The sequence below is a fragment of the Oncorhynchus clarkii genome, chromosome 8 (genome assembly GCF_045791955.1).
Source record: "Oncorhynchus clarkii lewisi isolate Uvic-CL-2024 chromosome 8, UVic_Ocla_1.0, whole genome shotgun sequence".
NCBI lineage: Eukaryota > Metazoa > Chordata > Actinopteri > Salmoniformes > Salmonidae > Oncorhynchus > Oncorhynchus clarkii.
Window position 1 is genome coordinate 39790868 of NC_092154.1, and position 13229 is coordinate 39804096.

At 43.9% G+C, this 13229-nt stretch overlaps 1 protein-coding gene across 1 annotated transcript; it reads right to left on the reverse strand.

Moving 5' to 3' along the window:
* Positions 1 to 6713: 6713 nt before the first annotated feature.
* Positions 6714 to 7340, reverse strand: LOC139415447 (uncharacterized). The gene has a single exon (XM_071163536.1). It carries the CDS (start codon positions 7338 to 7340, stop codon positions 6714 to 6716), a length of 627 nt encoding a protein of 208 aa, XP_071019637.1.
* Between the last annotated feature and the right edge of the window lie 5889 nt (positions 7341 to 13229).

Sequence of the window (13229 nt, forward strand, 5' to 3'; positions counted from 1 at the left end):
ACTTCATTTTGCAAAGAAGACAGCGACGCCTCCATGCTGTGCCCTTTTGGCCCTGAGGCACATCCATGCCTGCAGAAATAAATTTGGGCAGATGAACATCACTTGTGGCATGAGTTGGATGAACCAGCTTCAGTGGGGGATGGACACCTTGGCACTGGGGGCTCCCATTCAGAGTCAGTGTCACAGTGAAAGAAAATGTTCAGTTAGAATAGTTTCACATATGAGCCCTGTATCAACAGGTATAATAAACAGATATATATAGAGTACAGGGGACATAAGGTTGAATATATTATTATAGACCTGCTAGATCTACTGTCTCATTTATATTATGACAGACCAGCTAGATCCACGGTCTATTTTATATTATGACATTTCAGCTAGATCTACTGTCTCTATTATATTATGACAGACCAGCTAGATCTACTGTCTTTATTATATTACAACAGACCAGCTGTATCTACTGTCTCCATTTCACTTTGGCCATTGTTGTGGGCCTGCCCTCCCCTCAACAGCCGCAAATAGGCCATTTCATTTCACAAATAATATTTTATATTATTAATTTCAAACAACGGCATTGGCATGAGAAAAACATACCAGTCCAAAACGATGTCCTCTCCGTTCAAAATATATTCCTTCATTTGGGAAATGCTAAATGAATCGTCCTCCAATAATCTCTGTCTCATTTTCCCGATCAATTTCTTCTAAAATTGTGTGTACATCTGTATGTCTAGACTTAGATTTAGCTTTCCCTGACTTAGTCGCCATACTGATAGATATATAAACAGCTGAAGATGCGCTTTACCAAAACAACGCTGTGCGTAACATGCGTTGCTCCTTCCGGTATGAAACATTAATGGCGAATGACCATCTTTACGCCGGAGTTTACTACATGGCTTGGTCTTCCAACACATAAACATTGCATATTGCCATTTACCTCAGCTCATTGGCTATCTACCCAGCTAGATTTCAAGACGATCAGTCGTTATTGGGTTAAAAAACAGTCAATCAACAAAACAGCGGTCATATCATTGGTGCACAATGATGTCATTACTTGTTGTCTTCAAATCAGTTTTTTTCAGTCAATACGTCTCGCGAAATGACCCATCACGTTTGGTTGTGTTACAAACAAACCAGTTGATTGCAATTATACCAAACATGACTGGAACAGTCACGTTTCGTGTGTGTATTTACATCGAATGTGTCGTTGAAAATGGAATGAGACGGAATTCACGACACAAGCGGTTCACAAAATGTTTCGTGTTAGGCTATAAAAACGGATTTTATCAAACAAAAGACCATTCATTGGGTAACAATGAGCATTGGATTGCAAACAGAGGAAGATAGTCAAAGGTAAACGATTTATTTTATTGCAGTTTGTGATTTTGTTACGCCTGTGCTGGTTGAAATAGTTGTTTTTTATGGGCTCTATCCTCAGATAATCGCATCGTATTCTTTCGCAGTAAATCCTTTTTTGAATCTGACAACACAGTTGGATTAACAAGATGCTAGGCTTTCGGAACATGTGAGACACTTGTATTTTCATGAATGTTTAATATGACTATTTATGTAGCGATCACCGTATGTTGTCGAATTTCATCCCGCTAACGGGTTCTGTGCGCAGAGAGGTTAAAAAGATTTCATTACACCCGTTTTAATCTCCTGTGCCTGACTTCCTTGCCACCTATACACACGACTCTGACAGAATCTCTGACCAAATATGAAATCAGCAGGTAGAAGGTACTTCGCTCATGGAGGTGGAGGAACGCGTCATGGAACAAGCGGAGGAGATTGACAGTCTGAGCTCCGCCATGGATTGCGTTGTCCAGAGTATGGACCGCTGGGAGAGACAGGGAGTTTTTCCAGCGCCTCCACCACCACAACCGGGATCTTCCTTGAACGCTTTTCCCCCTCCTGAACTTAACAGGATCCATTTATCTCTACCCAAGGGATACAACGGAGATACTGCCGGCTGCCAGGGTTTTCTCCTTAAACTAAATTTGTTTCTGGCCACGGTCTCCCCAGTTCCATCGAACCGTGAGAAGAGTTGCGCCCTCGTCTCGTGCCTCACCGGGAAAGCCCTGGAGTGGGCCAGTGCTGTGTGTGGAGAGAAGAATGCAGTGTTGGACCATTTTGAGGAGTTCACCCGCCATTTCAGGACAGTATTCGACCACCCACCCGAAGGCTGAGCGGCGGGCGAGCGCCTCTATCATCTGAGGCAGCAGACGAGGGCATCACCCCAGGTGAGTAGGCACCATTCTCATCCAGAGCACTCTGTTGCCCTAATGTTTGTCTCTGTCACTTTTCCTGATTTTTCCCTGCATTCCCAGTATAAGGCACTAGTAGACTCAGGCACGGCTGGGAATTTAATTAATAAAAGTTTAGTTTATAGTTTAGGGATCCCTATTGTTTCTGTGGATATGCCTTTCCCTGTTCATGCCTTAGATAGTCGACCATTAGGGTCAGGGTTTATCAGGGAGGTTACCGCTCCTTTGTGTATGATAACACAGGAGGGTCGCAATGAGAAGATGAGTCTTTTCCTTATTGATTCTCTTGCATATTCTGTGGTGCTAGGCCTACCCTGGTTAGCTTGCCACAACCCCACTGTTTCTTGGCCACAGAGGGTTCTTACGGGGTGGTCGCGAGAATGCTCAGGTAGGTGTTTAGGGGTTTCCGTTGGTGCTACTACGGTGGAAAGTCCAGACCAGGTCTCCACCGAGCGCATTCCCCGCGAATATGCCGATTTGGCTCTCGCCTTCTGTAAAAAGAAGGTGACTCAATTACAACCCCATGCGATGGTGCGTATTCGGAAAGGTGATGAGTGGAAGACGGCATTTAGCACCACCTCAGGTCATTATGAGTACCGTGTCATGCCATATGGGTTGATGAATGCTCCATCAGTCTTTCAATCATTTGTAGATTAAATCTTCAGCAACCTGTAGTGGTGTATATCAATGATATCCTGATATAATCCGCTGCACGCGCCGAGCATGTGTCCCTGGTGCGCAAAGTGCTTGGTCGCCTGTTGGATCATGATCTATATGTCAATGATATATTGTTCTTTCAATAATCCATCTCCTTCTTAGGGCCTCGGATTTCCACATCAGGAGTGGAAATGGAGAGCGACCGCCTTGCGTAATTGGCCGACTCCAACCACGGTAAAGGAGGTGCAGCGTTTTTTAGGGTTTGCCAATTACTACCGGAGGTTTACTCAGGGTTTTGGTCAGGTGGCTGCTCCCATTACCTCACTGCTAAAGGGGGGCCCGGTGCGCTTGCAGTGGTCAGCTGAGGCAAACAGGGCTTTTAAGCACCTGAAGACTCTGTTTACCTCTGTTCCTGTGTTGTCTCATCCGGATCCCTCTTTGCCATTCATAGTGGAGGTGGACGCATCCGAAGCTGGGATAGGAGCAGTGCTCTCTCAGCATTCGGGTACGCCACCGAAGCTCTGCCCCTGTGCTTCTTTTTTCGAAGAGGCTCAGGCCCGGCGGAGCGAAACTATGATGTGAGGGACCGGGAGCTGTTAGCTGTCGTAAAAGCCTTGAAGGCGTGGAGGCATTGGCTTGAGGGGGCTAAACACCCTTTTCTCATCTGGACTGACCATCGCAATCTTGGAGTACATCCGGCAAGCGAGGAGACTGAATCCTCGTCAGGCAAGGTGGGCCATGTTTTTCACTCGTTTTGTGTTTACTCTTTCTTACAGACCAGACTCCCAGAAAGTTAAGGCAGACGCATTGTCCCGGCTGTATGACACAGAGGAGTGGTCCATGGATCCCACTCCCATACTCCCAGCTTCGTGTTTGGTGGCACCAGTAGTGTGGGAGCTGGATGCGGACATTGAGCGGGCGTCACATGCAGAGCCCTCTCTCCCCCTCAGTGTCCAGCTGGTCGTCTGTACGTTCCGTCTGCTGTCCGCGACCGATTGATCAATTGGGCCCACACGTCACCCTCGTCTGGTCATCCTGGGATAGGTCGGACGATGCGCTGTCTTGATGGGAGGTACTGGAGGCCCACTTTAGCTAAGGACGTGAGGATTTATGTTTCCTCCTGCTCGGTGTGCGCCCAGTGCAAGGCTCCTAGACACCTGCCCAGAGGTAAGCTACAAACTTTACCCGTTCCACAACGGCCGTGGTCGCACCTGTCGGTGGATTTGTTAACTGATCTTCCACTTTCACAGGGTAACACCACGATCCTGGTCATTGTGGATAGGTTTTCTAAGTCCTGTCGTCTCCTCCCTTTGCCCGGTCTCCCTACGGCCTGACAAACTGCGGAAGCCCTGTTTACACACGTGTTCCGGCACTATGGGGTGCCTGAGGATATAGTGTCTGATCGGGGTCCCCAGTTCACATCAAGGGTAAGGCGTTCATGGAACGTCTGGGGGTCTCGGTTAGTCTTACCTCAGGTTTTCACCCTGAGAGTAATGGGCAGGTGGAGAGAGTTAACCAGGATGTGGGTAGGTTTCTGCGGTCTTATTGCCAGGACCGGCCGGAGGAGTGGGCGAAGTTCATGCCCTGGGCAGAGATGGCCCAGAACTCGCTACGTCACTCCTCCACTAACCTTTCTCCCTTTCAATGTGTTTTAGGGTATCATTCGGTTCTGGATCCTTGGCATCAGAGTCAGACCGAGGCTCCTGCAGTGGACAATTGGTTTCGGCGCGCTGAGGAAACCTGGGAGGCAGCCCACGTCCACCTTCAGCGTGCCACATTGCACCAGAAAGTTGGCGCAGACCGTCACCGCAGTGAGGCCCCGGTGTTCGCACCAGGGGACAGGGTCTAGCTCTCAACCCGAAACCTGCCCCTCCGCCTGCCCTGCCGGAAGCTGGGTCCGCGGTTTGTGGGGCCGTTTAAAGTCCTGAGGAGAGTGAACGTGCTCGGCGGTCGACGTCACCGGTCTTCTAGCCATCATTGATCCCTTTTTCATTTTCCATTGGTTTTGTCTTGTCTTCCTACACACCTGGTTTCAATCCCATTCATTACCTGTTGTGTATTTAACCCTCTGTTTCCCCTCATGTCTTTGTCAGAGATTGTTTTATGTCAGTGTTGTTTATGTTTGTATAGGTGCGCGACGGGTCCTCGTACCCATGTTTATTATGTATGTACATTTAGTGTTTGGAGCATGTTTCGTGGACATATATTAAAAAGACTTAATTACACTTGTTTTACTCTCCTGCACCTGACTTCCCTGCCACCTATACACACGACTCTGACATGCAGACTCTGGGGCCTTTCAGAACAAGTATATATATACTGAGATCATGTGACACTTAAATAACGTCCACCTGTGTGCAATCGGTTGCACCAGGTAATTGGTTGCACCAGATCTTATTTAGGGGCTTCATAGCAAAGGGGGTGAATACATATGCACGCACCACTTTTCCATGTTTTGTTCATAATTATTTATTTTTTTCATTTCACTTCACCAATTTGTGCTATTTATTTATTTATTTAACCTTTATTTAACTAGGCAAGTCATTTAAGAACAAATTCTTAGTTACAATGATGGCCTAGGAACAGTGTTCTCATCATGACAGCTTTATATGTCAGCTCCAGGATTTGATCTAGCCACCTTTTGGTTACTTGTTCAACACACTACCTGCCACCCAAACATAAAATCCAAATCAAAAATCGGTCTCTACATAAGTTGAAAACGGTACAGCCAAATGGTTACTTGCATCGTAAAAATATCAGAAATCGATAGTGTCAATATAAAATACTTTACAGTATGTACAAAAACATTATCAATAACAATATCAGTGATAGATGATGTAGTTATATGCATCCAATCAGGGTTAGTGATGACTGGTCCATCTGAACCACGCATGAACAAGGGAATCTATATTCGGACAGCCTGTTTCTGTCCTGCCCTTGACTTTGGTGCAGGGCATGTGATGACCATAGCCTCTTTGTCACAAACTCCCTGATCTTCTCTAGCTGTGTCAAGTCCAGATGGTGCTTGTACAAGCAGACCATCTATAGGAGGAAGGAAGTCAGCATTGCGCAGCAGCTCAAGCCTGATCCGGACTGAGTCTGAACGCTCCTTGGCGACAACAACACCAGGCTCCAGAGCATCGAACCTGTAAAACAGGAAATAATACAAAAAATGAACACATTGCACAACACCAATTCACCTTCCAATTTTAGATAAGAACAATAACCTCATACTGTGCTATGAAAATGTTATTCACCTGAAGTGATGGTACCGCTTGAACTGTGGCAGCGGCCTGAAGAACTGAGTCAGGTGTTGTTGCCAGCCATAGCTTTCCACCAGCACCGTACCATCCTCCAGTCCAACCAGCGGTGGGATGTTAACCCGTCACAGTGCTGTCCTTCACAACACCAGCAATCTCAGACAAAGTGTTCACTCTGGTCTTTCTGAAGCGCTGCTTAATTGATGAGGTTGAAGCAGAAGTCAGTATCTGGTGTGGCCACCAGCTGCATTAAGTACTGCAGTGCATCTCCTCCTCATGGACTGCATCAGATTTGCCAGTTATTGCTGTGAGATGTTACCCCACTCTTCCACCAATGCATCTGCAAGTTCCTAGACATTTCTGGTTGGAATTGCCCTAGCCCTCACACTCCGATTCAAAAGGTCCCAGACGTGCTCAAAGGGATTGAGATCCGGGCTCTTCGCTGGCCATGGCAGAACACTGGCATTTCTGTCTTGCAGGTAATCACGCACAGAACGAGCAGTATGGCTGGTGGCATTGTAATGCTGGAGGGTCATGTCAGGATGAGCTTGCAGGAAGGGTACCACATGAGGGAGTAGGATGTCTTACCTGTAATGCACAGCAATGAGATCGCCTGCGATGACAAACAGCTCAGTCCGATGATGCTGTGACACACCGCCCCAGGCCATGACGGACCCTTTACCTCCAAATCGATCCCGCTCCAGAGTACAGGCCTCGCACCATCCCCCCTGGTGAAACAAAACTGCGACTCGTCAGTGAAGAGCACTTTTTGCCATAGGAAACATTGTTGCCGGTGATGTCTGGTGAGGAACTGCCTTACAACAGGCTTACAAGCCCTCAGTCCAGCCTCTCTCAGCCTATTGCGGACAGTCTGAGCACTGATGGAGGGATTGTGCATTTCTGGTGTAACTCGGGCAGTTGTTGTTGCCATCCTGTACAGGTGTGATGTTCGGATGTACCGATCCTGTACATGTTTTGTTACATGTGGTCTGCCACTGCGAGGACGATCAGCTGTCCGTCCTGTCTCCCTGTAGCGATGTCTTAGGCGTCTCACAGTACAGACATTGCAATTTATTGCCCTTGCCACATCTGCAGTCCTCTCGCCTCCTTGCAGCATGCCTAAGGCATGTTCACGCAGATGAGCAGGGACACTAGGCATCTTTCTTTTGGGTTTTTTCAGCATCAGTAGAAAGGCCTCTTCAGTGTCCTTAGATTTCATAACTGTGACCTTAATTGCCTACCGTCTGTAACTGTTAGTGTCTTAACGACCTGTTCCACAGGTGCATGTTCATTAATTGTTTATGGTTCATTGAACAAGCATGGGAAACAGTGTTTAAACCGTTTACAATGAAGATCTGTGAAGTTATTGGGATTTTTACGAATTGTCTTTGAAAGACAGGGTCCTGAAAAAGGGACGTTTCTTTTTTTGCTGAGTTTAGTTTGCAAGCCATGTACCATCCATATTCCCAGTCATGTGAAATCCATAGATTAGGGCCTAATTAATTTATTTCAATTGACTGATTTCCTTATATGAACTGTAACTCAGTAAAATCTTTGAAATTGTTGCATTCAAATTTTTGTTTAGTGTACTTAGGACTTCAAGTCACACATAATATCATCAAAGAGGATCATATCAAATACCTTGCATATTTATGATTGTCTGAGTAGAGCAAGCTAATCTCTGGGAGTATATTATTGGTTGTCTGATGATTATTGATGATTTTATACTGGTAAGGCCAAAAATAACTGCCAGAATTCCTAGTTCATGACGTGAATGCGGGGAAAGGCATTTGTGGCAGGTGTGCCCTCTAAAAACAAAATACAAAAAGAACATAGCAGACTATATTATTTATTATTGTAGTTCCCAGGATGCTGTGTGATGTATCAGTGGGACAGACAGGCTACGATATAGTGTGACAACTGATTTAGTGGAAAGAGAAACATGACTGATGTGTTTTGATAAACCTGACAAATGTGCGTCTCTCTCTTACGCTGGGGCGGATGGGCAAAGTGCTGTTTGGAATAGTTAGAGCAATAACAGTTTAATGATACTAACTTATAGCATCATGGGCTTGGGATTTATACAGCCGTAAATACAAAAGTAGTGAACGCAAGAGCTGAGCATCCCCACATAGCCTATAGAGAGAGCTAGTGCCTAATTCATTTAAACATCTTTAAGGCAGCCCTATTTGATTAATATTGCTGTAATTTAAAGCCAGCTTTTAGTCTGATTAAAATGCAGAAAACATTGCAGGTGGTTTGCTGTATTTTGTCAAATTGCCCGTCACTGGAGCCCACTGTTTTGTTCTCTGAAACACAGTAGAGAATAAAGCAGCTAAGAATTTCATTAAAATAATGACCTTTTCCTCCCTCAGCCAATGAAATACTCACACGCCAATGTTCCAGCCAGCACCATTTCAGCTTGTCTATGTCTACAGAGCTGCTCACTTTTCAAAATAGAAAATAATGAATAATTAACTTACTCTTACAGAAACAAATTGCTTCTCCTTTGAAAATAAAACACCATCATCACAAGCTACGCTTTAATTTGAATTTGTTTCAAGTAATGAACTGATGAGAATTACCTCAGAAATCAAATCAAAAAGCACTTTGAGGACATTATTAAAATTATTTTATTTCTACTTGTTTAATTTAATTGATTAATTGATTACGTAACCATCAACTGCATAACATCCAAACACGGCTCTTTGATAGAACAGAGCCACAGTGTCAGTGTGTTCCACAGTTGCCCTTACATGTCTCAGTTTTCTCTGTTATCTCTTAGAACACTCCATTAAGGTTAACTGGAGGTCAAGGTAATCATCTCTGAGGTCACCCTTTATCAATGCTTCCCTGTCTGTCTCTGGTTGGCTATTTGGCCTTTTCCACTACTCAGGTCACAGAGGTGCCATAGTCAACATTAACAACATCAGCAGCAACAATTCAGCAGTTTATGGTCCTTCTGTTACCGCAGAAATTCAAAAGCTTTGATAAATACTTATTGGATGATACCAGTATAATAGACAGCTGTGGCTCTCAGGTAAGACATTTAATTCATGATTCCATTTGTGGAGACCAAACCCAGCACATTTGGTTCCTTGAAAGTTGTGGGAACCTATGTTTTTGTTATTCCATTAGTTCTGGGGATGAAGACATGGAGATTCCACGTCAGTGAAAATGTCACCTGTTCTGGGAAAGTACATTTTTAGGTTGAAGGGAAGTTATACGAACGTTATCCTATGGTTCCCTGAAGTTTTTCCTGGAAGGTTTTATTAACGTTCTGAGAACGGAAATTATAGGTTTTTGGAGGTTTAGCAATGTTTCAATAAGACTTTTAATAATACTACTAGCTGAGGTTAGCTGTTTTGAACTATTTATTTTGCTTAGGCTTTAATAAGGCAAACATTAATTTTTTATTGTAGCACGGTGTCAGTGAGATTCAAACATATGATCTTCTGTTCTCTATCCATGGAATTAGTCCCCTGCACGACCAGGATGGAACTAGCATGTAGGGCTGTCTCCGAATAAAAAAATCTCAGTTGACCGAAAGTAGTCTGTAAATTCGACCAATCGATTAGTCCAAAAAATTCACATGTATTTTTCTATATACAGTGGATTCGGAAAGTATTCAGACCCCTTCCCTTTTCCACATTTTGTTACCTACATGATTAATCTAAAGAGAATTAAATATTTTTTTCCTTATCAATCTCCACACAGTATCCCATATTGACAAAAACAAAACACGGTTTAAAATGTTTTGAAAATGTTAACAGAAATACCTAATTACATAAGTATGTATTCAAGAAACTATGCGTATGTCGCAAGTCACGAGTTCACAGGACAGCTGTTTGAATGTAAAATATATTTTTTTATCAAAATGTGTTTTTTGGCAGTGAACTTTCATGTGCTTGTGTGCCATCTGTAAATCGAATAAAATTGTTAAATTAATCTAGTTGGTTTAACCAGAGAAAAAGTGAGTAACCTTCCCGCTAGCCATGATTGGCTGAGATAATGAGTGGGCTGTGCCAGTGGGCTGGACATGCCGAGAGATTGGTCTACCATATACTGTAGCACGCGTCTGTCTATTGGAGCTGGTCAGTATGTTTAGGTAATCGTGTTGAACGCGGCTTTTAATATTTTTTTATTGCGTAGTAAAACTCCATAAATCTAATGTCAAACACTTCAGAGTGTTTTCTATCCAATCCTAATAATAATATGCATATATTTGCATCTGGGACAGAGTAGGAGGCAGTTCACTCTGGGCACACTATTCATCCAAAAGTGAAAATGCTGCCCCCTATCCTGAAAGAGATTTAAGCAATGGCTTTTTTCTGGTTACTCATTCCGCAAAGCCCAAAGTTGTAAATTCTTGGTTGTTATCTTCACGAACCCTGGCTAACAAGTTGAATCAGCAATACAAAATGTGGTTTAATTATTTATTCACTAAATCCCTAAATAATCACACAGAATGGATCATACATTGATTACAAATTATGTCATAAAGAAAACGTCCCTGGTGGACGGAGCTGACATGACGGCTTGGGTGAAAGGAGGTTGGGTGAAAGAGTGGGAAGACTGAGGAACAAAGGTAGAAGCTGTAGTATCGAAAATACAGTATCTTATGCATTCTAAAGTACCGCCCATTTGAAAAAGGAGAATGCAATAAATAATTACTCTGCGCTTCGGTAGATGGGAGTCCGGGTGGTCCAGCATGGATCTTTGGTCCTCTGAAGACTGTCTAGTGGTGAACTGGAGCGTGATAGAATGGCTACTCTGTCCGTCCTCTCCTAGCCCACGTTTAGCGACTGCTGCTAACTCCACGGCTAGGAGGTATCATTTCTTTAGTGAATAAGAGTTCAAAGTTCATACCAAGTTGCCATGCTATATGCTCATGCTATATTCTGGCTGGTATAGTCGAAATTCATCCTTCCGGCATGCAGGTCGTCACCTTCACATTGAAATTCGATACAATTTCTTTAGGTTTTCTAAGGTTGGCTTAGTTCGGTAGGTGGTCTTTGTCCTTTCAACGTCAAGTCCACACTTCCTTGGAACAGCTTATTATCTGAGCTCTTTTAACTTCTTATGGTATAGAGGATGCTTGCATCCCACTTGGCCAAAAGCCAGGGAAAATGCAGCACGGCAAATTCAAATAAATTGATATAAAAATCAAACTTTCATTAAATCACACATGTAAGATACTAAATTAAAGCTGCACTCGTTGTGAATCCAGCCAAAATGTCAGATTTCAAAAAGGCTTTTCGGGCAAAAATATAAGAAGCTATTATCTGATGATAGCACAACAGTAAACAAAGAGGGTAGCATATTTCAACCCTGCAGGCGCTACACAAAACACAGAAATAAAATATAAAACATGCCTTACCTTTGACGAGCTTCTTTTGTTGGCACTCCAATATGTCCCATAAACATCACAATTGGTCCTTTTGTTCGATTAATTCCGTCCATATATATCCAAAATGTCAATTTATTTGGCTCCTTTGATCCAGAAAAAAACAGCTTCCAAATTGCGCAACGTCAATACAAAATATTTCAAAAGTTGCCTGTAAACTTTGCCAAAACATTTCAAACTACTTTTGCAATACAACTTTAGGTATTTTTAGACGTTAATAATCGATCAAATTGCAGACGTATCTATCTGTTTTCAATACAGGAAGACAACACCGCCGATTTTGCAGGTTTTCCTACTTACAACGCATGTAGAGGTCTGTAATTTTTTATCATAGGTACACTTCAACTGTGAGAGACGGAATCTAAAACAAAAATCCAGAAAATCACATTGTATGATTTTAAAGTTATTAATTTGCATTTTATTGCATGACATAAGTATTTGATCACCTACCAACCAGTAAGAAGTCCGGCTCTCACAGACCTGTTAGTTCTTCGTTAAGAAGCCCTCCTGTTCTCCACTCATTACCTGTATTAACAGCACCTGTTTGAACTCCTTACCTGTATAAAAGACACCTGTCCACACACTCAATCAAACAGACTCCAACTTCTCCACAACGACCAAGACCATGGAGCTGTGTAAGGACATCAGGGATAAAATTGTAAACCTGCACAAGGCTGGTATGGGCTACAGGACAATAGGCAAGCAGCTTGGTGAGAAGGCAACAACTGTTGGTGCAATTATTAGAAAATGGAAGAAGTTCAAGATGACAGTCAATCATCCTCGGTCTGGGGCTCCATGCAAGATCTCACCTCGTGGGGCATCAATGATCATGAGGAAGGTGAGGGATCAGCTCAGAACTACACGGCAGGATCTGGTCAATGACCTGAAGAGAGCTGGGACCACAGTCTCAAAGAAAACCATTAGTAACACACTACACCGTCATGGATTAAAATCCTGCAGTGCACGCAAGGTCCCCCTGCTCAAGCCAGCGCATATCCAGGCCCGTCTGAAGTTTTCCAATGACCATCTGGATGATCCAGAGGAGGAATGGGAGGTCATGTGGTCTGATGAGACAAAAATATAGCTTTTTGGTCTAAACTCCACTCGCCGTGTTTGGAGGAAGAAGAAGGATGAGTACAACCCCAAGAACACCATCCCAACCGTGAAGCATGGAGGTGGAAACATCATTCTTTGGGGATGCTTTTCTGCAAAGGGGACAGGACGATTGCACCGTATTGAGGGGAGGATGGATGGGGCCATGTAACGCGAGATCTTGGCCAACAACCTCCTTCCCTCAGTAAGAGCATTGAAGATGGGTCGTGGCTGGGTCTTCCAGCATGACAACGACCCGAAACACACAGCCAGGGCAACTAAGGAGTGGCTCCGTAAGAAGCATCTCAAGGTCCTGGAGTGGCCTAGTCAGCCTCCAGACCTGAACCCAATAGAAAATCTTTGGAGGGAGCTGAAAGTCCGTATTGCCCAGCGACAGCCCCGAAACCTGAAGGATCTGTCTGTATGGAGGAGTGGGCCAATATCCCTGCTGCAGTGTGTGCAAACCTGGTCAAGAACTACAGGAAACATATGATCTCTGTAATTGCAAAAAGGTTTCTGTACCAAATATTAAGTTCTGCTTTTCTAATG

What these genes read in the sequence shown, in the direction of transcription:
- LOC139415447 (XM_071163536.1), bottom strand. Translation starts at nt 7,340, where the DNA reads ATGCCTAGTGTCCCTGCTCATCTGCGTGAACATGCCTTAGGCATGCTG.